The sequence below is a fragment of the Takifugu flavidus genome, chromosome 15 (assembly GCF_003711565.1).
Source record: "Takifugu flavidus isolate HTHZ2018 chromosome 15, ASM371156v2, whole genome shotgun sequence".
Lineage (NCBI taxonomy): Eukaryota > Metazoa > Chordata > Actinopteri > Tetraodontiformes > Tetraodontidae > Takifugu > Takifugu flavidus.
This window is the reverse complement of record NC_079534.1, coordinates 10,139,042-10,163,577: the sequence shown is the minus strand read 5'-3', so window position 1 is coordinate 10,163,577 and position 24,536 is coordinate 10,139,042. Positions and strand designations below refer to the sequence as shown.

Below are 24,536 nucleotides of genomic sequence, written 5' to 3'. Positions count from 1 at the left end.
AGATCAGTTTCCTGCTAGAAAAGATCCAAATTATAATCTATTTAATCCCTCAACTGAAAATATTCCTCTGATTCACTGTTGATCACTGGGATTCAACAGAATCCAGTGATGACCCAATCGAATCCAGCAGGATAGGAAGATTTGAAACACCTGACTGCACCTGAGCCCACTGCTCCTCAACCGGCCAGACCTTCGACAGCTGAGTGTGCTTCCAAACAATAATCACACATCCTTAAAGAGTTTTATAGCTAGCTGGCATCAAAAATCACAACCAATCGTCCCTCCCATTAGTCTGAATTTCTGTATCCTTCTCATTTACAAATGTTAACAAATCCTGAAACACCTTCACACTGTTCAGTGAGCAGCAGAGACAAAATGTTAATTTCCCTTGACACAAACATTTATTCTGTAAATCTATGAACCTGCGCACTTTTACAAAATATGAAGTCTAGTTATTTCTTTCCAAAAATCCTGAATGAAATATTTTTTTTCCTTCATTCAGCTCTGCTTTCAGCTTGTGTATAAGTACATTTATGCACTTTATGGAAGAATTGATTGTCTCCTCACTTCCCATTCCAGAAAGAGAGTGAGAGTGAATAGATGGCATGGACAGAAATGGAGAAAATTAGTCACAAGTGGAGAGTGATGGAGGGGAGTGCAGAGAGGGTGAGTGTTGCTGTCGAGGATGGGCAGGTTTTTTACTTGGAGATGCTGGAGGCGCATTTGAATTCAGGCTGTGTGTCTCCTGCGCTAGCTGACTGTTACCTGCTGTAGCATGGCAACAGGGAGAGAGAGAAAAAGAGAGAGAGAGAGGCTGCAGCAGTCTGCACACACATGCACAGTTCCAACAGGAGTGCAAGGGGTGGCTCAGGTAAGCAGGAATGGTCCTGATGAGAGAGGACGCTCATGACAGAGAGACATTGGGGTGGAGTGAGAGAGAGAGACATTTCTGGAGGAGGAGCCAGAGAAACCGGGGAGTGTGACGAGGAAGAAGAGAGGAATTCGAAAACGAAGCAGATAATCTCCAGAGCCGGACTCCTGGGGTGGGCTCAGGAAGCAGGGTCAGACAGGGATATGATGAAGATGGATGTGGAGTGATGCCAGAGCTCTGGTTGGAGGAATCTGATCAAGAGCAGCAAGAGTTACATGACAAGGAAGATGACATTTAGTTGTCTGAGTTTGCAGTATGAGGCTGGGGGAGACGGAAGGATGAACTGGGTGAAACAATGACAGACAAACCACCTGTCCTTCTCAGAGGAGTTAACCAAGAACACGTTGGACCTTGACAGCCATCAGGAAGTCAGACCAATTCTCCCAGCACAAACCACTGGTTTTGGAATCCCTGCCAAGCGCTGGACTTTGAAAATTAGTCGCCTGTGACATCAGAATGGCTCAGACTCACCGATGGGAAGAAGTTATGAGGGGGTCCGCCTGCTGATTACCTCTGAGATCTACAAAAGAGTAGGTTCCTTTCCATCCAGTCTCGGCCGAGGATAGCAGCTGAACCATGAGGACCCTGATCCTGGCCTGAGACCTCCTACCTCCGGGGCCCTGTCAGCCTGCCACCCCACTCCTCTCCCCCCAACTGGATGTCTTGATGTATTGCTGTGGGCTGGGTCACTGGCGGAGAGTGCAGTCCACCTATGTAAGTGACCATCAGATGCACAGAAGCGTCACTGGCAGCATGGGTAGCAGTGTTTTTAGTACCATAGCAACAGCGGTATAGTGGGTGGGAGGGGGAGTGATCTGATTATGGCACACACGGTATGCATGTGTATTCAGGAGTCAGCATGTAACTCAGCAAATACAGTCACCTTTACCTTAGGTGCTCCCTACAGTTCAAATAAAAGTTCATTATTATTCAATATTTAATAAATTGCTCATTCGAGTCATGCTGTTATTTTTATTTTATATAACGCAGACTAAAAATGATTGCATCACCAAGCGGGTACCAGGGTATCAGTAATAAGTTGATTGTGTACAATATATTACAACTCATTTTGTGGCATTAAATCACAAATCTCATATTTTTAATTTAGTGTAACCCCAAAATAATAAGCAGCTATCAACATAGATTATTAGAGGTTAAAATGTGCCACATTAAGGAAGTAAAAGACAAACAACAGAGTGCAAATAAAGGAAGTGTTTTATATTATTCTAACCTGAACAGAAGAGCTCATTTTGACTTGTTTTTCAAAATGAATAATTTTTTTTTGCTTGCATGAACTTGAAGATCTGTTCTTCACAACTGGTCTGGAGAAAGACAGCGAGGACCAGAGCTTTATTTCTCTTTCATCTCGCTTCCCCGTCGCTCTTCCTAAATTCATAACCAGATTCTGATTCGGAACAGGATTACTGTCAGCTTTGGGCAGGCGGTCACAGATTACCTGTAACACTGCAGGCAGCATTTCCGTGCACACCTCTGCTGCAGACATGGAAACGCAGTGGGATGGGAGCAAAGTCAGTGCATTGAATGAAAATGAGAGGGTACCTTCAAAAATGTACAGAGAAAGAGTATGTTTCTGTGCAGTCAGACAGAGAAGGTTGCAGTCAGTGAGCACCAAGTCCAGAAAGAGTTTTTTTTGGCGTAGGTGAGCTGAGTTACAATACACCCCGATGTATTTATACTGTCGTTTAGTGGATAATTCTATAAATCATCAATGAATCACATGTGGCATTTTAAACATTTTACTATTTTTTAACATGTTCTATATCATATTGTGGTAGCTCAGATTGTAGAGGAGGGTTCCTGGTTCAAGCCCTGGTGAAGAAAAAACTTGGTAGGTGTTCTGGTTTAGGGATGCCTTCAGGTACCCCAATGGTCACATAGGGCCCTGGACGAGCTGGCAAATTAGGGATGTACCCTGTCTTCACCCAAATGCACCTGGGACAGGCTCCAGCAGCCTCCATATGGCTCCAAAGTGGATTAATCGGTCAAGAAAAGAAGAAGAAGCTATCTGATGTTGTTCAATGTCAGTTTTTAATTTTAAAAAAAAGTAGCAAAACATTTTCTATGGATGTATATCAGCCAAGTCACTGTACGTTTAAAGGAAATGTCAAGCTGCCTCCCTACATCCTCATCAGGGCGAGGTTCAGTCTATGATTTTCATTTGTGTTGCCCCACACATGGTGTTTGTTGGCACAAAACATGGCTGGATTAACTTAAGTGCTCATCTGGCTTAAAAAAACAAAAAAAAACACATTTGCTGCTGTTTTTGTGGTGCGTGCGTGCGTGTGTGCATGTGCGTGCCTGTGTGTGTGTGTAGTTACAAGGTGAAGGACAAGATGTGCTGATCATCTGCTCGAATGTTGGCAGTAGCAGAGACAGTTTCAACCGCATTTTCTCGCTGAAATAGATATTTGAGGAAACCATCAGCTCTGAAGAAAGTGTTCTGCTGCAACATATTGAATCAAATTGACAAGCTGGATAAACTGAAAGTGCTTGAAAGATTTAATATGTTATCCCGTTTTCAGCCACTTTGTCATTTTGAGTGAGTGGGATTATTTTTCTTTTTATGCCGCAGAGAATTGTGGGATTGCTTCCCTCCTGCAAGCTTCGGTCAAGGTGAATTTTTCCAAGAACGGCTGTGATTGATTTCCCGCTAAATCAAAAGCCTGTGGATGGTAAACATGCTTCAAGCTCAGTATTGACCAGTTTCCACAGTTATTTCCAGAGGCGATAGCATGGTGGATTGCCGCTGGCAGGAACACACCACCAGGAAGGAAGGCAGTCTATCACAGGACACACACCACTAACCCTCACATTCACAGGTGAATGACACAAACACCCCTGAAAATAATGATAAATCGAATTATTTTCAGTCTCCTCTGATATCTCTGTAGTACAAATATTGAGTCTTTTGTGCTTATTAGAATGAAGTGCTGTATTTGCAAAGACGCCTCGTGTTCAAATCGGATTTTGGAACTGTGATTGGGAGAGGGAACATGTTCATCTGTCTGTAATACCATCAATCTCTCTTTCTGTGTCTCTGGCCAACCACTGTCGAAGAGCTTAGCGCTGTGATTACAACCGACATGAACGCAAATGACATGAATCTGAAAAATGACAAAGTTTTGTGGGTTTTTTTTTGTAATTTCCCCAGTTCTGTCCGTATTGTTACTCCGCAGAAATATTCAGAGCTCCACAGCAGTCCCCTACATGTGGCACGTGGGGTTTTAATCTCATGATCAGCAACATGAGTGACTCTCTCAGGGTGTCTGTCCTCCCGCCGTTGTCCCTCATTCGTCCTAGCGTCCTCCCCAAATAATTCTCCTCTCAGGCAGTCATTCTTTCCACATCCCCATCATCTCCTCTCCCAGATGTTGGGAGGGCAGGATTGGCTGTTTATTGGCCCCAGCCTCAGGCATCGTGGAGGAGGGGCAGCAGCCAGATGTTTGCCTGTATATCCATCCCATCTTTGTGAGCTTGAAGGCAGCGTGCAGCATCTGTAAGGAGGACTCAGGTGAGAGGGACTTTCCGGTGTGTTTCTGCCTCCCGCGCCTCCTCCTCTTGTTTGGGATCATGTTTGTCGGGTGCAACGGGTGTCGATTGGCTGGTGAGGACTGCTGCCGTGGGAGGGCGAATGGTGGAGGACATCACATGTGAGAGGACCACTTTTGCTGAGGGTGTGCTGGGATCTGCATGATCTAGGAGTTCACGGGGTCGGGCCTTTGGCCTCACTACCCTGGCAGCCATGTCAAAAGTGCACAAAAACAAAAATGTCTCCTGGGTAAGTACTGCCTCTGTGGCAAAGGAGGACGGGGGGGTGTGTCAGAGGAAGAGGACCTTTATGTGCTGTTTTACTTCACTAACTTTTATTAGTTCATTGTGTTAACCCCATTTAACAATAGTTACAATTTCAGGTCGATTGATAAAACCTTTTCATTTGGACATCTGCATTGTTGTGCACTCTGCTGCAGCTACTTTTAACCCACCTGAGACAGCATCAGGCGGACCGGCGCTGATCAGACTCATACAGCTGTGAGAAGCGCGAGAGCAGCTCACACACACTGAGTTGGCCCGCCATGCGTTGGTTGCAAACGCCGCAAGGTTGTTTTGTGGCATGCTCAGTGGTTACATGGAGCCTGTAGAAGACCGCAGGTTGAACATTTGCGTGCCAGCATCTCTGCCCGGCCCTGCACTGCTGGGCCCGACTCGATGCACACACACATACATGCACATACACACATTGCGCGTAAGAAGCTTAGGGACAGATGTTTGTTTATGTGTGTGAAAGAGCACATGTGGACACAAACACATGCGCTGTGCAAGGATGGGGAGAGGTGAGAGGACCAAAAGAACAAACTAAAAGGTATTTGAAAACAGCATCATTTGTGACTTCAGGATTATCTACAGTCATTGCTTATTCTTTGTCCTCCATCTTTAATTGTGGTGTTTCCCTCATATGTTCCGTCTGTGGCTGGACATGGGCGTTGTAACTCCAGATACGTGCATGATCCAGAGGTCAGTGTCACAGCCTCTTGCTCAGTGCTGGCATAGCTGATGGCGTGTTTCTGCTCTTGGTTACGTAACGCTCTCATTTGTGTGCCACGCAAAGCTCCCCCACAGGAGGCTTTGATACCTCAGTGAGCGTCCATCTGCCGACGTTCTCTGAGGAGATGCATTCATAGGTAAAACATTGATCTTAGACTTGATCAAAAGTTCGACAGTGTGTTTGAATTAAACTGTCAGATTTGTTGAAGAAAAATCCATCTCTATTGTGGTTTATGAAGAGGAATCCTGGATAGAGACCACTCTGGGCACATCTCAAAGTGACTTTCTACAGTTGAGAAGCAAATTTTTCAGGATGCTCCATCTATCCATGATGTGATGCTGGTGCTGCTGTGTTGTAGTCATACTTTGCAAACAACAGAGCTTTAATTACTGAGAATACAACTGAATAATGTTTTTTTGGTGGAAGGAGGATCAAGATTTTTTCTTTATCATGCTGCAGGCATGGCAACGCAGAGGATGATTTCAATTCTGTGTTTTAAAGGGAGCCCGTCATAATAATCCAGTTTGGTTCGGAAGTTGTGTTCAAACACGAACGCACGCGCGCGAATGCACACAGACACACGCACAGAACCGTCCAATAGGATGGGCGATCTGGAAGCGGTTCGGACAACTTCTTGGTTTGTTTGGTTTATGCGGTGCTTGAGGTCAGACTGTGCGGGTTTTGCGACTGAACAGATGCCGCATTGAGAAATAAGCCTTTAATACCCCCGGTAGCACTCGGGGAAGGGTAACTACATTCATCGCGCAATGAAGACTTGAGCGACAATCCGCTCCTCTGTGTCCGCGACGGCGCCGGGATATACTTCACATTTTACGCGCGGCGCCCAAAGACAGATCGGACGTATTTACCTGTGTCAGAGGTGAACGTGTCTCTCATGGCAGTCTTTCCCCGTATCTTCTTCCCAGCGGCCAGTTGATACATTTTGTTTTCACCGTGGAAGAACGCGCGTAGCCGCCACCATGCCACCAAAGAAAAAGGTAAAGTGGGAACTGCTTTGGGGTATTCTTGCGATATTTTCCTGCCTTTGCGTCTCTCTGCGTGTGCGTGTTGGTTCGGGCTCGTGACAGGAAGAGTAGAGGAGCGCACCATCTGTTGCACCGCGCGTTAATCCTTGTGTCTGGCCTGTCCACATCACTGCACTGAGGTGATGTGGACAGGCCACCACATATCATGTGTGGAACTGGAAACTGCAAGCTCACAGACAGTTACATAAGCTGCCGCCTGTGCATTGGATATAATCTTTGGAAATTTTGAAAGGTTTCTACTTTATGACTTAGCTTTTCCAAATTTAGTCTGAGACTCCCCAAATATATATAATACCCTGATTAGAACTTATTTTAGGGAAAAACATTGTTTACTCGTTATTACCATCTAATGTTAAGAGCATTTATTTTAGCTTTCAGAAGTGAACAATCTGCTTGTTCATCTGTTACTTCTGTCCTTCTACAGGAGCCATCATAACCTAAATTATTTTATGTTCACTTTATCTACACCTTTTCATGCGTTTGCTTTTTCTTACTTTTACTCACTCTGTGCTTTTGAATTTAAGTGGGATTTTCACATCCATAAGGAGCTAAAGCAGAAGAGGTTCCTGTTCAAAGCTCCTTTGAGTAATGCTGAAGTGACCACAAATTTAACAAAAGCAGCTCTTGTGAAGTTTTCAGGTCAGGGAGATGGAGAGGGTGACTTTTTTCTTGGCTTTGGTGTGTTTTAGAATAAAACAGCATTCGCTGGCACAGATATGAAACACATCCTGGAGCACAGATTCCTCCCTTGTGAATGGCCCACATGGTCTTTGCATACTGTTGCCTGTTGCCCAGAATAGGAAAAGCTTCTTAGTAGCAGTTACTCTGGTATTACATGCAGATACCTGGGAGCAAGAAGGAGGGGGCCCTTTCTGGAACCCTTCCTGATAATGCAAAGGTTGCTGGTTCTATTGTATCAGTAAACACAGTGATAATAACAGTCATAATCACCCCCACCACCACCCCCCCCCACACACACACACACTTTTCCCAACAGTAATCATGTTGCATCACAACATCTTGCAGTGCAGCACAGCAGAGAAGATTGAGTCCATGGGAATGAAACGTATCTGTCACGCCAGATTACGCTGTCTGGATGATAACAGGTGATGCAGCTGTTGTGTCTCTATCTGGTGGCTACTCAGGTGCGTGAGCACGTAATGGTCCTGCAGAGGGGTTTGCATCACTCCCTGTCACTTGTCTCTCTCCTTAGAAATCCTGGATTGACACATGGTATCTTAATCTTCTTACTCAGAGACAATCATGACCCAGAGGAAGAGAATAGAAACTCACACACATGGCGGTTTATTTCTTAATTTGCTGACCTGCTGATTATATTGAAATTGTTCTAAAATATTGATGAATAACTGTAAAAGAATAGGACACATATTTTTACATTAATTGGTTACCAGTTAGACAATCGAAAAAAAGTCGGACATACTCCTGCATTCTATAGATTTGGCAAATCAACATTACAGTTTTGTTTTTCAAAGAAGTTTAAAAGTTACTGGGCTGTCAAATACCTTTAGTTTCGGCTAGCTTCGAAATTAGCTGGATTTTATCATTACCTGGATTATGGTGGTGCTGAGCGCTCTTCCAAATTAAAGCAAAACAAGTTTAACTGACATATTTAACCATATGTGATGTTCCTTATAATTGATATTACAGCTGAAATACTAGTGCTGCTTTAGGTGAGATGCAAACTTGTCCACCTACTTTAAAAAGTTTCACCTACTAGAAAAACCCTGTTTCCCCTGCTTTCTCAAGCATGAGAGTAGAATGACACCTATGTCTGTTCTAGATTATTTATGTATTTATTTATCAGAGAAGATTTTACTTTAGCCATTTAATTGATTCTGGAAGAAAGTTCACATCGATCCAGAACTAGAGCTAGACTGTTGACAATCAATGGCCGCTGGTCAATAAAAGCCAACTTCACCCTAAATTTTATGCCTGAAGCACTGTTTGAAATGGATGTAATAATGATCAAACCTGTTTCAATACACAGAGAAATCATCGATTGCATTTAGTCCTGCACCGATTTTCTGCCACGCTTGATCTCTAATTAGAGATCTGAGGCAGCCTTTGGGATGGACACCACAGATGGACACTGGTGCCAGAGGATGGTTGGCATACCAGGCCAATAGCATCTGCCTCATGGCACAGTCAGGAACTGGGAGTGGAGCCAGTGTCTATGTGCACAGTTTTGCCAATCAGCTGATCAGACAGAGCTTGAAGAAGGGCAGGATCACGCACTGCGCTTACATGACCAGGTTGTTAACAAGGAGATGACGCAGTGAGGAAATGATTGCAGCCCTCCAAACGACCCCACAGAAGAATATTTATGGGAGAAAATTGCCAGCACCAGCAGCTCATTGGTGGGTTGACAGGAAATTAGTCACAATTAGGCGAGTGACCAGCAGCACAGAACTCAAAGAATTGGCTGCATGACAGGATCTACACTCCAGATTTACCGAGGCCTGTTGTGGAATTTTTAGCCGTTTGGAGAAGTAAACGATGAATCTAAGTTTCTGCGTAGGAGATGGTTTATTCCAGTCAGTCGGTCAGGATACACACACGGAAGTATGCGGAGAGATCTCTACTAAGCGTACGCAGTTCTGATCTTATATAGCCGAAGGCCCGCCTCTGAGGCGCGGACACAGGACGTCTTCACAGCATGTGTGCGCTTAATGCACAGGACACAGGACGTCAACACAGTAGGTGCACACTGCATGCACCGCAGGTGTTTGGTGCCTTCACAACATGTGTTCCGGCTGGCACAAGAAGTTGAATGACTGAGAATGTCCCCCCCCATCAGTCGTTTGACGCTGGTCTTCTTTGAACCTCAGGGTGTCTTTGTTTCTTGCAAATGCATGAGGTGGCAAAGAGACTGCTCTCCCAAATTTCCATTTCAACCCTACCTTTTGCACTCAATTTACATTTCACACTCAAATTCCATTTCAGGCATCCCAGATTTCCTGCTGCTTTAGTATATATGCAGATGCGAATATAAATATTACAGTCTGGGGACTCGTTTAGAGCAACCAACCAAACCAGACGTGCGTCCATGGCCCCGCTTCTCTGCAGTTGATGCTGTGAAGAGACTCTGTCAGACTGTTTGTTTGGTGCACTGTCTGAACGATGCACCTCCCACTCTGAATAACATGCAGAGTTATCACCTTCAGTCGTTCTTGCATGCTTTGGCCTGGAACATGCTTGTTTCATAGACAGATTGATGCCAGGATTGTTAGATTTGTACCTTTAATCATAGATGGTGATGACAGTGTAAAAGAGGATCTAATTGAGTCCTGATGAACGTCCAAAGGGAAGTGATCATTTCTGCTCAGTTGGCACATTTCTCTCAATGGTTGCCATGGAGATGTCTCTTCTTTTTTATTGAGGGAGCGTGCGGGCGGAGCTGGCATCCCGAGTGACCCAAGTGTAACACAATAGTGTAGACGCCAAGCAGAGCTTTTTTTTACTGACATGTTGTAACCTGAAAAATTGGAAATGGTCATGCCTTTTTAGTGTTGCTGCAAAAATACACATTTTAGAATAATGGTGTCAAGTTTTGTTTCTTTGAATTGCTATGTTTTGTTATTTTTATTATCATGCAGCTTGTTTAAATCCTCTGCACGCAGATTCCATATCTTTTATCAAGATAAATATCGACAAAAAGATATCATTAAAATGAGTCTGTAAAACATAAAGCAGGAAGCTAAAGTTCTGTTGTAGATGTAATGGAGTGTGATGTCATGCACTCCGACTACTGGGTGTTCATACTGGCATCATACACTGGAACACCACCTATTTCCAATACAGAGAAGGCTTCTACAGGCAGAAACATGGCTGTGCCATGGGCTCACCAGTATCCCCCATAGTTGCCAATCTATACATGGAGAAGGTGGAATCCCAGGCCCTGGCATCCTTCACAGGAACTGCGCCAAGCCACTGGTTCAAGTATGTGGATGACACCTGGGTCAAAATTCAAACACAAGAATTGGAAGCGTTCTCCGATCACCTCAACAAAACAGACCAGTATGTAAAATTCACCCGGGAAGATACAAAAGGAAACAGTCTGGCCTTTCTGGACTGCGCAGTCAAGATCACTGAGGACAGAAATCTCACCATCGAAGTCTACAGAAAACCTACACATACCGACCAGTACCTTCAGTTTGACTCTCACCACCCACTGGAACACAAGTTGGGAGTGATCAGAACTCTCCAACACCGGGCCAGAGAAATACCCACCACATCCCAAGGCAGAAAGAAGGAACAGGACCACATTAAGACAGCTCTCAAAACATGTGGCTACCCAGACTGGGCCTTCACCAAAACCTCAAGAAAGCGAGACCCCAGCAAAGGAGAGGAGGAGAGAAACAAACGCTGCAGTGTTTCCATCCCCTACCTGTCCGGAGTCTCTGAGAAGTTTAGGAGGATCCTCCAGAAACACGACATACCGGTTCATTTCAAACCCAGCAACACTCTCAGACAGAGGTTAGTACACCCAAAGGACAAGACACCAAGACCCAAACAAAGTAATGTTGTTTATGCTATACAGTGCCAGGAGGAATGCAAGGAACTGTACATTGGTGAAACGAAACAACCTCTCCACAGAAGAATGGCACAACACAGACGCGCCACCTCTTCGGGTCAGGATTCAGGAGTCCACTTACACTTAAAGGAGAGTGGGCACTCCTTCGAGGACAGCCAAGTAAGGATACTGGCCAGAGAAAACCGCTGGTTTGAAAGGGGGGTCAAGGAAGCTATCCATGTCAAATTGGAAAAACCTTCCTTCAACAGAGGTGGTGGCCTGAGGCACTTCCTATCACCCACATACAATGCAGTCCTCCACTCCTTCCAACAGCAAAACAAACATTCACACCATTCCAGGAAACCCAGTGACTCACCACCATGGGATCCAGCAGACAAAGGGGAGACACCTCAACAGAAACTAGGTGAACGACCCGACCAACGACCCTGCTAATGAGGTGACCCTCTCAGGTGACCACCCAGATCATTAGCATGCAAATGGTCCACAGGGGCTATATATTTTCAAACTCTCCCCAGCGATTTCAGAACTGAAGAAGCCTTCTGGATAGAAGGCGAAACGTCTTCAAGAGAAGAAACCCAGTCCAGTTGACAGAGAAAACTACCTTGGATACTGGCATTGCACACTGCACACTGCAATGAATGAGAGTAAATGCCCCTCAAAGCATGACATCAGCAAGACACCAGCAAGGGGGGGAAAGTTTCAACTCAACTGGCTTTGCAAACTCATGACATAAAAAATATTTAGGGTTATTGTTAGGGATAGAGTTTGACATCAGGGTTAGGGTTGTGTTTAGGATTAGGGTTCGACATCAGGGTTACCGTATTTTCACGACCATAAGGCGCACTGTATTAAAAGGCGCAGTCTCAGTTATGGGTGCTATTTCTGTATTTAAAACATACATAAGGCGCACCATATTATTAGGCGCATGCTGAAACATACATTAAAAAATGACAACGGAAGTAAAACAGTGTGTATCGACACATTTATTGAACAAAATATTCATTCTTCCACCACAAAACCATCAAAGGATAAGGATAAAAAAAACTTTAATGATCCCACATCGGGTAAATTACACGTTACAGCGGTAGCCCGTGGTATACAATACAGAAAAGTACTAAAAGAAAAAAGAATAAAAATAAAAAGACTCTTATATTATGTGCATTGCAATGTACATTATACAGTATATACAGAAATTAAAAATTATGTACACAAGGAGTGTCGGACAGTGTGAAGAAAAATGAAGGTGCAAATAAGATTTGCAAATAAGACATTCCAGAGGTAGGATGATTAGTTAGTGCAAATATGCCAACCCTGGGTTATTGGTGCTACAATTAAGTGTTGTGCATGTTGAACAATCTGTCAGCAGTTGGAATAAATGACCTGCGGTAACGTTCCCTTTTACACTGTGGGTGTAACAGTCTCCTGCTGAAGGAGCTGCTTAAGGCCCCCACAGTCTCATGTAGGGGGTGAGAGGAGGTGTCCATAATTGATGTCAGCTTGGCTAACATCCTCCTCTTACCCACCTTGTCAATGGAGTCCAGAGAACAGTCCAGGAGTGAGCCAGCCCTTCTGACCAGTTTGTTGAGTCTTTTCCTGTCCCTCTCTGAGCTTCCACAGCTCCAGCAGACCACAGCGTAGAAGATCACCGATGCCACCACAGAGTCATAAAAAGTCCTAAGCAGTGACCTGCACACTCCAAAGGACCTCAGTCTCCTCAACAGATGAAGACGACTTTGGCCCTTCTTGTACAGGGCGTCTGTGTAATGAGTCCAATCCAGTTTATTGTTGAGATGAACACCCAGGTATTTGTACTCCACGATCTCAATGTCCAAACCCTGGATGCTCACGGGTGCAGTGTGAGAAGCCTTCCTACTGAAGCCGATCACCACCTCCTTTGTCTTGCTGGTGTTGATGCGCAGATGGTTCAGTTCACACCAGGCGACAAAGTTGGTGATGACCTCCCTGTACTCCAGTTCGTTCCCCTCAGACACATGTCCAACGATGGCTGTATCGTCGGAGAACTTCTGGAGGTGGCAGCTGTCCGAGTTGTGGCTGATGTCCGATGTGTAGAGAGTGAAGAGGAAGGAAGAGAGAACTGTACCCTGCGGTGCCCCCGTGCTGCAGACAACCACGTCAGACTCACAGTCACGGAGCCTCACGTACTGTAGTCTGTTGGTGAGGTAGTCTTGCTGTCCACCAGCTGTCGGAGGTGGGTGAGAACAATCCTCTCCATGGTCTTCATCAGGTGAGAGGTTAAAGCCACTGACCTGAAGTGGTTGGGCTCCCTGGCGTGCTCAGTCTTAGGAACCGGAACCACACATGATGTTTTCCACAGTAGTGGAACTCTCTCCAGACTGAGGCTCAGGTTGAAGATGTGCAGGAGTACTCCACAGAGCTGATCTGCACAGTCCTTGAGTAGTCTGGAGTTGATGCCATCAGGGCCAGTAGCTTTCCTTGTCTTGGTCCTCCTCAGCTCCTTCCTCACCTGATCAGCTGTAATGGAGAGGCGAGGTGTGACTCCTGGTGGGTGAGGACGGGGGTGGGACTGTGAGGATCGATCTGGCAGGGGGTGGAGGGAGGTAGCGTGGTGTGAGGAGAGAGCTGCCGGTGCCGGAGGTGTTAGAGAGGGGGGATGGTGATGTGACAGCACAGTCAGGTCTGGGCTTTGATGAGTGGGAGAGGGAGGGGCAGCACAGTCGAATCTGTTGAAAAAGGAATTCAACTTGTTTGCCCAGTCCAGGCCCCCAGATCCAGAGCCCCTCCCGCTGTCCTTTGTGTGACCTGAGATGGTTTTTTGACCTCTCCAGACTTCCCTGGCGTTGCTCCCCTTGAGGCGCTCCTCCAGCTGCACTATTTCAATGTCCAACATCCCAAATTCCTCTTCTTAATCATCTGAATCGGACTCACCGACCGGTTCCGGTTCAGCATTGATTTTGTGAAAGCTCTTCCAATACATGAAGACGGTATCATAGCCCATGCGTCTACAATCCACCCGCATATGGTGGCATAACTGGCCCGCCACTGCCAGTCTTTGTGAAGGAGTGTTCGCCTTCCATCATCCAGCGCTCTGTCCATTTCCGTGGCAGCCGAGAACCACGGTGAACGACGGCTTCTCGTGCTCCGTTGTGCATATCGCCACCATGCTGGTCCCTTTTTCTCCACTTTGTGGGTCAAAGGGATGTTAAAAGTTGGAGGGATCTCATCCATGTTGGTGATGTGGCTGGGCGCGGTTATCTTGTCACGGCAGTAGGTGCGGAAGATGGCCACCCTCTCCTGGTAATCCACGGGCAGCCGCTGCGCAACAGTTGTCCTCGCGCGTATGGAGAGATGCCGCCTCGAAGATTGCTCGATGGCCATTTTCAGCCGCATATTCGGTGGCCTGCAGTTTAAAGTAAGTCTCATTCATACGCGTCTCGCTTGACCGGCGCCATTTTAGGGGATCCTTACGTCTAGGTGTGCCGCTAATCGATTGGCGGAGCGTTTACCATAGTGCACCCATCAAAGGTGCACAGCAGATTTTGGAACTCAGTCCACACACAAGGTGCACCATATTATAAGGCGCACCGTCAATTTTTGAGAAAATCTCAGTGTTTTAGGTGCGCCTTATAGTCGTGAAAATACGGTATGTTTGGGGTTACGGTTAGGGTTGAACATTAAGGTTTGGGTTAGGGTTAGGGTTTGACATCAGGGTTAGGGTTGTGTTTAGGGTTAGGGTTTGACATTAACGTTAGGATTTGACATCAAGTTTAGGGTTGTGTTTAGGGTTAGAGTTCGAAGTTAGGGTTGTGTTTAGGGTTACAGTTATGGTTGGACATTAGGGTTAGGGTCAGGCATTGGCTAACCCTAACCCTAACCATTTGAAAGGCAAAGGGATCGGGATAGTTCTCCTAACATCATGCTCGACTAATTAACCCACCAGTGTGCCGGGCAAACTGTTGTTGCTGTTATAAGGTATGAATGCTTTGTGTTAGCCTGCTAATCCCCAGGTGTGGAGAAGTGGTTATGGTCCACGATTGAGAGTCAGTTCGGAATGAAACACTGTGATTCCCAGGCTCCCTCGTGAGACACATCATCAGTTGTGTGACTTGAGGTGACTTAGAGTGTTTGACCACTTACCACAGGACACTCAACCAAGGATGTTCCCGCTGAAGATGCGTCGTCTCGAATCAGTGCGTTCCAAACGTATGTCGAAACATTTTTGTGTGCCATCACAAAGTAGAGACGGATTATGCAGGGGTTATGCCTGAGTACTAAATATTACTGATGGCATGCAAGATAATAATCCATCTCACTTTGAGTTAAGTTGTTCTTTTGTACCTTCCCCTGAAAATAAATTCAGGGGATAAATTACATATTTCTGTTTGGTTTTTGATTGTCTGTGAGCCTGTGACACTCTGATTTCTGGCCCATTTGAAATATTTTAGACTCCGATCCATTTTCCCAGAACATTTCTGCATGCAGTGTCATCAAATTGATGCTGATGATTTAACAAATGTGCTTTCTGGATGTCTTTCTGGCAGGGAGAGCGTCAGGACTTGGATGCAGCAGAGGAAAGAAATGCCCAAGTGCAGCTGGAGAAAGCCAAGGTATGTCTGCATTTATCCACACCCTCATTTTTTTCAGGAAAAACATGAGAGACCTACAAGCAGGAAGCATCAGGATTAAAAAGATAAAGATTCTGTTGTGTAAAAGTTACTGATTTTTTGCTTCAGAAGATCAATTATCTTGCAGGGGCTGAGAATTGCTATATGAAATATCTTTCATTCATTAAACACATCACCAACACAAATTTTTTACAAACTACCAGTTTGACATTTTACAAAGTACAATTTAAAAAAAGAAAACAAGTTTACATTTAAAAAACAAATTGACAAAAATGGGATAAACTTTTATAAATTTACAAGTTGCTAATGGCATCGCAATCGCTTCTGACTGCCTTGTTTTGACGACCACGTTAAAGGGGCACTGTTAGGGCTAATGTGGCATGCGCACAGTTTTGATGAACTGAAGCCATTTGGTTTGGCTCTTTCTGAAATGTTTTGTGGTTTCAGTGTGAATCCACAATGGAGAAAATATCATCTTGAGAATATTCACTCCAGAAAATGGACAAAACATTCAATTCATCTTTTTATGTACATTACATTATTAATGTCGTTAGGAAGGATGTCACCGACTAGCCATATGTTGATTGCCGTAAATTCCGTACTATAAGCCACTACTTTTTTCCTCACACTTTTACCCATGCAGCTTATAGATGCATCTTATTTATGGATTTTTATGACTTCCTTAATCACCCACCCGCGCTGTTTGGAAAAAGTTTTATGGTTTTCTAATTTTATTGCTGTATTATGGCTATGTTATCTATGTTATGTATAATCTTTCTGCCTACCATAAGGATCTCATGTCTCAAAGTTACGACCTACGGCCTATTGGTCTGACTTTTTCCTTGAATTTTATGAAATTTGCATGGTGCGGCTTATTGTCAGGTGCACGCTATAGTGGGGAATTTACGGTAATATTTTGATGTACGTTTTTCTGTTGTAATAAAACCATGTTCTGTATGTAAGGTCTGTTATTAAGGGCAGGCAAAAAAAACCAAACCGATGCCAAGCATTTTCTTCTACTTTGATGATAAACTTTCTTGTAACAGCGCCAATACGAAAAATGTAAAAATGTTTTATATTTGTTTCAAACTGTACCGTTGCCATGAATATTATTTTGTATTGCACTTCTTGGCCACAGTAACTATTAATATGAGGGTACAATAAACAGCTGTCAGTTTAATTTTCTGATAAAATCACACTTTAAAAAACTTTTTTTTAATTCACAAAATATTTTTAATTATTATTGAGAATATGGCTGTTACATCAACAATTGAAGTTCTCTCAATCAGGTAATTAATCAATCTTTATTTATATAGCGTTTGTTACAATCAAAATTGTTTCTAGGTGCTTTCTCTAAATATAATCATTTCAAAAGCCATTATCCCTAATGTTTTGATTCTAATCATTCTATATAATGTATCAGATTTATCAGATTTATTATTCCACTAACTAAAACTGATCATAATCAATGTTAAATCCTTGACGTCTGTTATTGAACTCTTGACCTGTGTCTGCAGTACAAACCCGTGGCATTTGCCGTGCGTTGCAACTTCTCTTACACTCCAGCCGACGATGACAATGTCCCCGTCCCAGGCCACGCTGTCACTTTTGAGGCTAGAGACTTCCTCCACGTTAAAGAGGTTTGAGACACAGATTGCATCGTCTGCCAGCCTACAGCGATTTAGCTGCTGAAGCTTGGCATGGAGCAATACCGTCTGGATTACAGTGTAGACTGATTTTACCGGGAGGAATTAACGTGACCCAAAGCACCTCATTCTGTCTTTCCCTCTCCATGAGCAGAAATTTAACAATGACTGGTGGATTGGCCGGCCGGTGAAAGAGGACGGCGTGGTGGGCTTTGTCCCTAGTCCAGTCAATCTGGAAACCATTCTCATCAGAAGAGAAGTCCAGGCGAGGAAAGCTGCAAAGGCCTTAGCCAGGTGCAGCATGGGTCTCCTTTGGATTTGGTGCCGGGCTGTCAGAAATAAGCCCACGTGACAGTCTGTCTCATAATCCTATTCAGAATTTCAAGCAGCACGTGCACAAAATGACGTCTCTGTAATGTGTAATAGTGGATTATACGACATTCCCAGCATTCCGCCGAAATCATCCTCAGATTAGTTAAAGTGCATTTAGAGAGGTGTCAAAGTCTCACCCAAAGAATTATTAAATGAATTGTGGATTAAATCCACTGTGGTGAGCTGGAAATACTCTTGAATCCCCCTCTCTTTTGTACAGTTATTACTTTATTCTTGCACCGATGAGCAAGGATGCTTCACACACACACACCACACACATGATTTTGCCATGACCAGTTTGCCTGGAACACATCTGGGCAGACGTTTGGAGAAACGGGATCTATTTTATTCGATACAGACACAGGGAAGAAGTTTTTACTTTAGCCAATCTGAGCTAATACAGGCTCTTTTATGTCACCTCAGTAAAGCAGCATCTCAAGCAGCTCTGGATATGAACTCAAAGAAGTACACACCTCCATCCCAAGGTCAGTGTGTGTGCTAACATTAAAATAAAATAATCGCATTTCTGTGATTGACCCTCACCGAACCTCCCATCTTTGCATATGAGCAGCCAATCAGCAGGTGAAGAAGAAACCGGTAAGTGGGGAAAAGTCAACTTATTTTCAACATCTAGCTGGTAAAAGTTGCTGGATGGCACCAATGTCCTGCCTGAGATGAACCTTTATCCTTTCTTGGCATGTTCCTGCGAATGTAGGGGGAACAGGTGGCCATGTATGATGTCGTGCCTACAATGCGACCTGTGGTTCTAATGGGACCTTCACTCAAGGGCTTAGAGGTTAGTTTTTTAATTTAGCCAATTTCAAATAAATTCTAGAATTTTGCTTTGAACATTTACAGGAAAATGATTTACCTATGCTTCCTATTCACCTGCAGGTTACAGATATGATGCAAAAAGCACTGTTTGATTTTTTAAAACATCGATTTGAAGGCAGGTATGTTCTGATTTAAGTAGTTAAAATGTGACAAGGAAAACTCCAATTACAGTGACGCATGTGTCACAATCAGTATTGCTGTCTCTCCTTCAGGATCACCATTACGCGAGTCACTGCAGACATCTCCCTAGCCAAACGGTCCATTCTGAACAACCCGGGAAAAAAGGCCTTAATGGACCGATCCAACACCCGCTCCAATTTAGGTATGCAGGACGGCGGGAGTCCCCCTCATTTGCAATTATTATTAGGTTAAAACGAACAACTGATGCTGTCTGATGACGGTATGGTCATCCAATAAGAGGACATTAATCACTTCCTCTAAATCTATTGAATATTTCACAATATATATACCTGCCTTGTAATGTATTACATGTGCCTAAATCTACAACTAACTAGTTGATCAAAACAAACAAACAAGACAAATAACATGCCTCCATTGTTTCCACTGTTAAAATGATATGAACATATTAGGCCTTTTAAACTTTTGCAGTGCAATCAGGTGTGCAGGATCCACACCGCTGAGACCGTCAAAAATGCTTTTAAATAGCAGCTAAACATGGCAGCATCACAAGTGAAGAAAAGCCAAATTCCAAAAAACCTTCTTGGCTTTTTCAAATACTAGTCCTCTTCTGGTGCTTCCTTCTCCCCGATCACGAGCTCCATGAACAGGCACACAGCTGACAAATATAAAGTGGCAAAAAAAGAGAGGTGGGGTAAAATTTACATGGTTTTCTCTACTCTTGTCTCTCTCATTGCTCTCTCACCCAGATGCTGCTGGTATGTATGACTGAAAGCTTTGGTAGTCTCTCTGCGTGTATGTGTTCACTTCACCATCCCACACCTCTCATCACCTGCAGACGCTGTGAGTGTGTCTGTGTGTTAGTACTCATGGACACTTGCAGCTGCTCTTTTTGTGAAGTACAGCACGTGTCAAATTTAATTCATACTACCGGTACTCTCCTTTCAGAGTTCTTCTGTAACACAGTCAGATTCAGTTAAAGGGTTCGGCAGGCAGGTTGTTTAATCCAAGGCCACATGTGTAGTTTCTGTCACGTACTTATGATTTAATCAAAATTTAAGAATGAGTCAGACTACAGGAAAACAATTGTAACTCTTCAAACCTTGTATGCATGTACCTTTTTGGGCCCGCAGATCTAACGAATGATGGATGAAGGACCATGTGAGCTGATCTTAACTTGCTCACTTGTGGAAATAATATTTGTTTTCCATGTAGGTAGCTAAGAGTTACCTGCACTGAGTCTGGTCAGAACCATCAGCCTGATTATCCTGTAGTCTGAGCCCAACTTTCGTCATTGCTGTGATTTAGGGCTTATTTTCTGGAGTAGATCTCAACAGTCCATCTGGAAGGTTTATGATATAACAGCTTCTTCCTCTGTTAAAATAAATGGGATAAAATGTTAAATGTTTTGAGTGACCATGAGAATAGTGCTCAGAAGAGTACAGAAGCACTCAGAAGTACAGAAGAGAATTAATACCCCCCTATGAGAAAAACAAATAGAGGTAGTAGATTTTTTGGGAGAAATGTCAAGAATAAAGAGAAGGAATAGTTGATGTTTTGAGACTGAAACAAGCAACAGAAGTAACATACCATTTAGGCAGTAAGATGAACTGATGAATCTATTTAGAGTCGGCTGTAGTGTTTTGACTTTTTTTTGATGTTTCAATTTTTTTCCCAAAAATGCATGATTTTTAAAAAAAATCAACCCCCTCTCATTTTTCCCACTCATGGGTGGCCCTAATACTTTCCTGTACTCATGACTGGACTCTCTGGATGTGCTTGTTTTCCTAGTGGACTCAATGTACGGCTTATCAGTTTGTTCCTCAACATGAATCTGCTTTAAAACATGATTTGTTTTAATTTTTATTTGTTACATCAGCAACCTTGCTTGTAACCTAAAGGGTCCCCATCTGTTATGATATAGCAGTAGGCTGCAGAGAAAACCCCCCAGAAAACATTCAATACTGTTTAAATGGCATGCCAATAATGGGAGAAGCTTGAAGAGTTTCTGCTGCCTGTCGGGTGGGGCACAATTTTTTAATGTAAAACAATTGAATCTAAAGTGATTCTGTTCTCTTTTGCAGCCCAGATCCAGGGGGAGGTAGAACGCATCTTTGAGCTGGCTCGCAGTTTGCAGCTGGTCGTTTTAGATGCAGACACGGTCAACCACCCTCTCCAGGTGGCGAAGACCTCACTGGCACCAATCCTAGTCTATGTCAAGATCTCTTCGCCAAAGGTAAGGCGGACATGAACTCTGCCTTTCACTGACTACTGGCTCCTCTGTGACACAAATGTGTTTTTCTACGGTAATTTACTGTGAAGGTACTGACAAGGCTGATCAAGACAAGGGGGAAATCACAGAGCAAACATCTCAACGTTCAGCTGGTGGCTGCAGATAAGCTTGCCCAGTGCCCACCGGTCAGTGCCCCCTACTGGAAAATGTCAGAATTAACGAACACAATTGAGTAACACAGCATTTTAAAAGATTGAGCCATATTCAAATTTTATATATCAGTAATGCTAATAGATTAGACACTGAATAAATTTGTTGTTTATTTTTTAAGTTTATTTTTTCCTCTCTGTAGGAAATGTTTGATGTGATCCTAGATGAAAACCAGCTAACCGATGCCTGTGAACACATTGCTGATTATCTGGAATCTTACTGGAGAGCCACGCATCCGCCAGAGATGGAACCTGCCAACGCTCTGGTGGCCCAGCTGGCTGAGAACACACTGCCCACCAGCCCTTCAGCAATACCAGTATGTGAAACAAAGAAGCTTTTGAAAATGTTGAGAAAAAAAACCAACATTTTCATCCCTACATCTCATTCCTTCCATCTCATGGTGGTCTAGGATATATAGAATTCCTGCTTTTAAATGATAAGCTCAGCTAGAATATTCGGTTCTCATGCGTTTCCATGGTCTTCATCTAACATTCTCATCTCATTTCTCCTCATCCTCCTCCTCCTCCCTGGAAAGTTCAGGAAATGAGATAGATCTACCTCTGGTGAGTGACAAGCATTGTACATACATTACAATAACCTGCACTGAACATGCATTAAACTACACTCATTGTACATACTAATGCTTACATTAATGATGCCATCTTTAATAATCAATTTCAATTTCAAAACAAAGGTGAGATTTCTAGACACTATATGAGATCATAAACAATTTTCTCAACTATTAATAAGTGAATATAAATGCTTGTTTCACAAAGCCAACCAATGCTGAGGTATTAAAAGGTATGTCATTATAGTCTCTGAAGCTTCCGAGGCTGAGGTGTAGTTTTGTCTAAGGATTAAAAAAATTCATCTGAGAATTCAAAAACTCAATTCAAAACTGTTGAACATTGTGAAATTTGTCATTTGCCAACATGAACTCACCAGTCATTAGACACATCTTGCTAGTGAAAGGTTGGGCCCGCTTTTTCTTTCAGAACTGCCTTAACTCTTCATCGTATACTTCCAACAGGGTGTTGGAAACATTCCTCAGAGATTTTGGTCCATATTGGCATGAGCGCATCATATAGTTGATGCAGATTGGGCTGCACATCTATCTCTATTGGATTTTCCCGTGGAGTGCACTGAACTCACTGAAATGTTCCCGAGTGCATCAACTATAAACAGTACAAAAGACCATGCTTTTATTCTTATTTTAATATTGTATTGCATTTGTGCTGGAATTAGAATTAATGCTTATATCAAAAGAAAGTTGTAAACTTCAGTCTAGAGATGTCCTGGTTATAACTTTAGGTTTGCCAACTACAGATTAACGCTTTATCATATTCAATTTTCTTTACTTTTTACATGATGTCCCACATATTTAGAAGGTTTTTGAGGAAAGTTTTTTTTTTTTTTTAGTTTTAGTTTTAGTTTTTTAGTTTAAGTTCATGTTGAAACATTTATTCATTACACAACTGTGAAAACTCTGTTTCATTTTCTTGTTGAAGGATGGGCAGAAAACCAAGAAATCTGCAGCCCCCAAGCGGAAAGGTTCCCAGGAGAACCATCTAGACCAGGAGGCCCCTTCAGCCCCATCACAGGACCAGCGGGACGAAGAGGGCCAAAGAGAAGAAGAAGAGCAGCTCTTGAGAACTGAACCAAAGAGACCTCAGCACACCCACCATCACCATCACCACCATCACAATCACCGCAGGTCAGAGCATCACAGCCAGACGCAGCACAATCATACATCCAGCAGTCAGGGAGCACAAACCTGTCGGGACCCTGGTCAGAGGCTCCGCCACAGGCACCTGCATGTGGAGAGGGATGGAGAGGTGGGCGAAGCGGCGCAGGCTGACAAGGCGGAGACTCGATATGATGACCAGCAACATAATAGCAACCACCACTATCACCACAACCACCACCGTCACCATCACCGCGGCTACAGCCAGCCACATGTCGGGGAAGACTATGACCGTGAGCACAACGAGCGAAACCGTCAGCACAGACATCATAATCCCGCACGGACCCCCCACAGTGATTACCACTCTGTACAGAATCACCACAGCTATCACCATTACCATGGCAGGGACAGGGACAGAGACAGAGACAGGGACCGAGATAGAGACAGAGGGAGGGATAGGGATAGGGACAGAGAAAGGGACAGAGACAGAGATAGCAATAGAGACAGGGAGGGACACAAGGACAGAGTAGACAGAGATAGAGATGCACGACATTGGCACAGAGATTCTTAAGTCTATTTTTGACCGTTTGCGGGTGACTGGTGCATGATTTTATGCTGCTCAAATTCTAATGCACAGAGACAGGGCAGTGGTGCATCATTTCTATGAACAATATCCCTGGTTGTGGTGTTATTTTACATTTATTTTCCACTTTTACTGCCTGCCTCTTCCACTGTATCCTGTCGTCTCTCACCAAAATGCAAATGATGTCTTTTCCTCACTATGTTCACATAGCTCCATGTCGTTATTTTTTTTCAAGTATAACTGTAAATGGTGTGCTTCTGTAGCATGTCTTTAAAGGGGTTTTAAGTTATCATAAAGTTACTTAATTTTTTAGCTCACAATAGTGTATAAAATCCAAGAACGGGCATCAATTTCTTTAGAGTTGCCAGCGACTGATTCCAATGAGCAACGCCTGCAAAACTGCACCCTCCTTAAGTTTGGTTTGTGACTGTAGTATTCAGCCTCATTTTGCAGATTTGCATTGCGGAGGGAGGGCCAACGTCTTTATTATTGGAAAAAGAGTCACAAGGTTTAAAAATTGCTCATAAGCAAGAGTAAAGTCCAAAAACATGCAGTCCAGGTTGATTGACGACTAAATTACCACTAGGTGTGTGCATGTGCGTGTGTGTGTCCTGTGATGGCCAGGTGACCTTTACAAGGGGCTATTCCACAGCAGCCCTGATGACCCTGGTGCATGTCTTTTCATGAATTGGTTTTCACTTGTGTGCATGTGAGCAGCCTCAAAATCTACATCTTTAACATTTTCACATTAAGCCACAAAAGAGTTTGAAATGAACTGCATGTTGGGACAAACAAGGAATTTGAGACACCTGTACATTAAAAGTGGGGTTGTGGGGATCAATGTAATAAACAGGCTCGTTCCAACTTCTGTACCACAAATTTATGTGGTTTCGGTTCCTTTAAACTTGTACAATTAATTATGTTGTCACTGTTTGAATGAAGTTTGTGTTCAATTCTTTGTTAACAAAAGTGCAACTATTTTTCTACACGGCTCTAAATTGCAGCCGTCCATTGGAGCTGTTCTCTGTGGAAGCATGAAAACTCTGGTGACACTGATTTGTGCTCTATGCTGGATTACTCTATGCATCCTCTTGTGATAAAAAAAATACTGCTTGAATACAGTTTCTCTGTTCTAT

The 24,536-nt window shown here is 43.7% G+C and overlaps 1 protein-coding gene and 1 long non-coding RNA gene across 6 annotated transcripts; one reads left to right on the top strand and one right to left on the bottom strand.

Annotated features, from left to right (window-relative positions):
* Positions 1-740: 740 nt before the first annotated feature.
* cacnb2b (calcium channel, voltage-dependent, beta 2b) lies at positions 741-24,517 on the top strand. 5 transcript variants are annotated; one of them, XM_057057716.1, is made up of 14 exons: positions 741-1,645; positions 15,617-15,682; positions 17,218-17,340; positions 17,501-17,640; positions 18,142-18,203; positions 18,290-18,315; positions 18,434-18,514; positions 18,613-18,671; positions 18,765-18,874; positions 20,775-20,926; positions 21,013-21,108; positions 21,276-21,449; positions 21,669-21,696; positions 22,642-22,935. In XM_057057716.1, the coding sequence occupies exons 1-13, from the start codon at positions 1,598-1,600 to the stop codon at positions 21,678-21,680; spliced, it is 1,149 nt and encodes a 382-aa protein (XP_056913696.1). In that variant the 5' UTR covers positions 741-1,597; the 3' UTR covers positions 21,681-21,696; positions 22,642-22,935. The 5 variants fall into 5 exon arrangements, with proteins under 5 accessions (XP_056913696.1, XP_056913692.1, XP_056913694.1 ...); XM_057057712.1 differs by lacking the exon at positions 21,669-21,696 and having other exon boundaries at positions 751-1,645; positions 22,642-24,517; XM_057057713.1 differs by lacking the exons at positions 741-1,645; positions 21,669-21,696 and adding an exon at positions 5,718-6,493 and having other exon boundaries at positions 22,642-24,517.
* LOC130539405 (uncharacterized) lies at positions 2,962-7,486 on the bottom strand. The gene is made up of 2 exons (XR_008954117.1): positions 6,365-7,486; positions 2,962-5,611 (listed from the first exon to the last, which is right to left on the bottom strand). It is a non-coding gene; the product is annotated as an uncharacterized LOC130539405 (long non-coding RNA).
* Positions 24,518-24,536: the final 19 nt, after the last annotated feature.

Bases quoted from the DNA above. Each gene is read 5' to 3' on its own strand.
- cacnb2b (XM_057057712.1), top strand. From the start codon at position 1,598: ATGTATTGCTGTGGGCTGGGTCACTGGCGGAGAGTGCAGTCCACCTAT. The intron at 17,641-18,141 runs GTGCAGCATGGG...ATGTCACCTCAG, and splicing joins GCTGCAAAGGCCTTAGCCAG to TAAAGCAGCATCTCAAGCAG. The intron at 18,204-18,289 runs GTCAGTGTGTGT...GCATATGAGCAG, and splicing joins GTACACACCTCCATCCCAAG to CCAATCAGCAGGTGAAGAAG.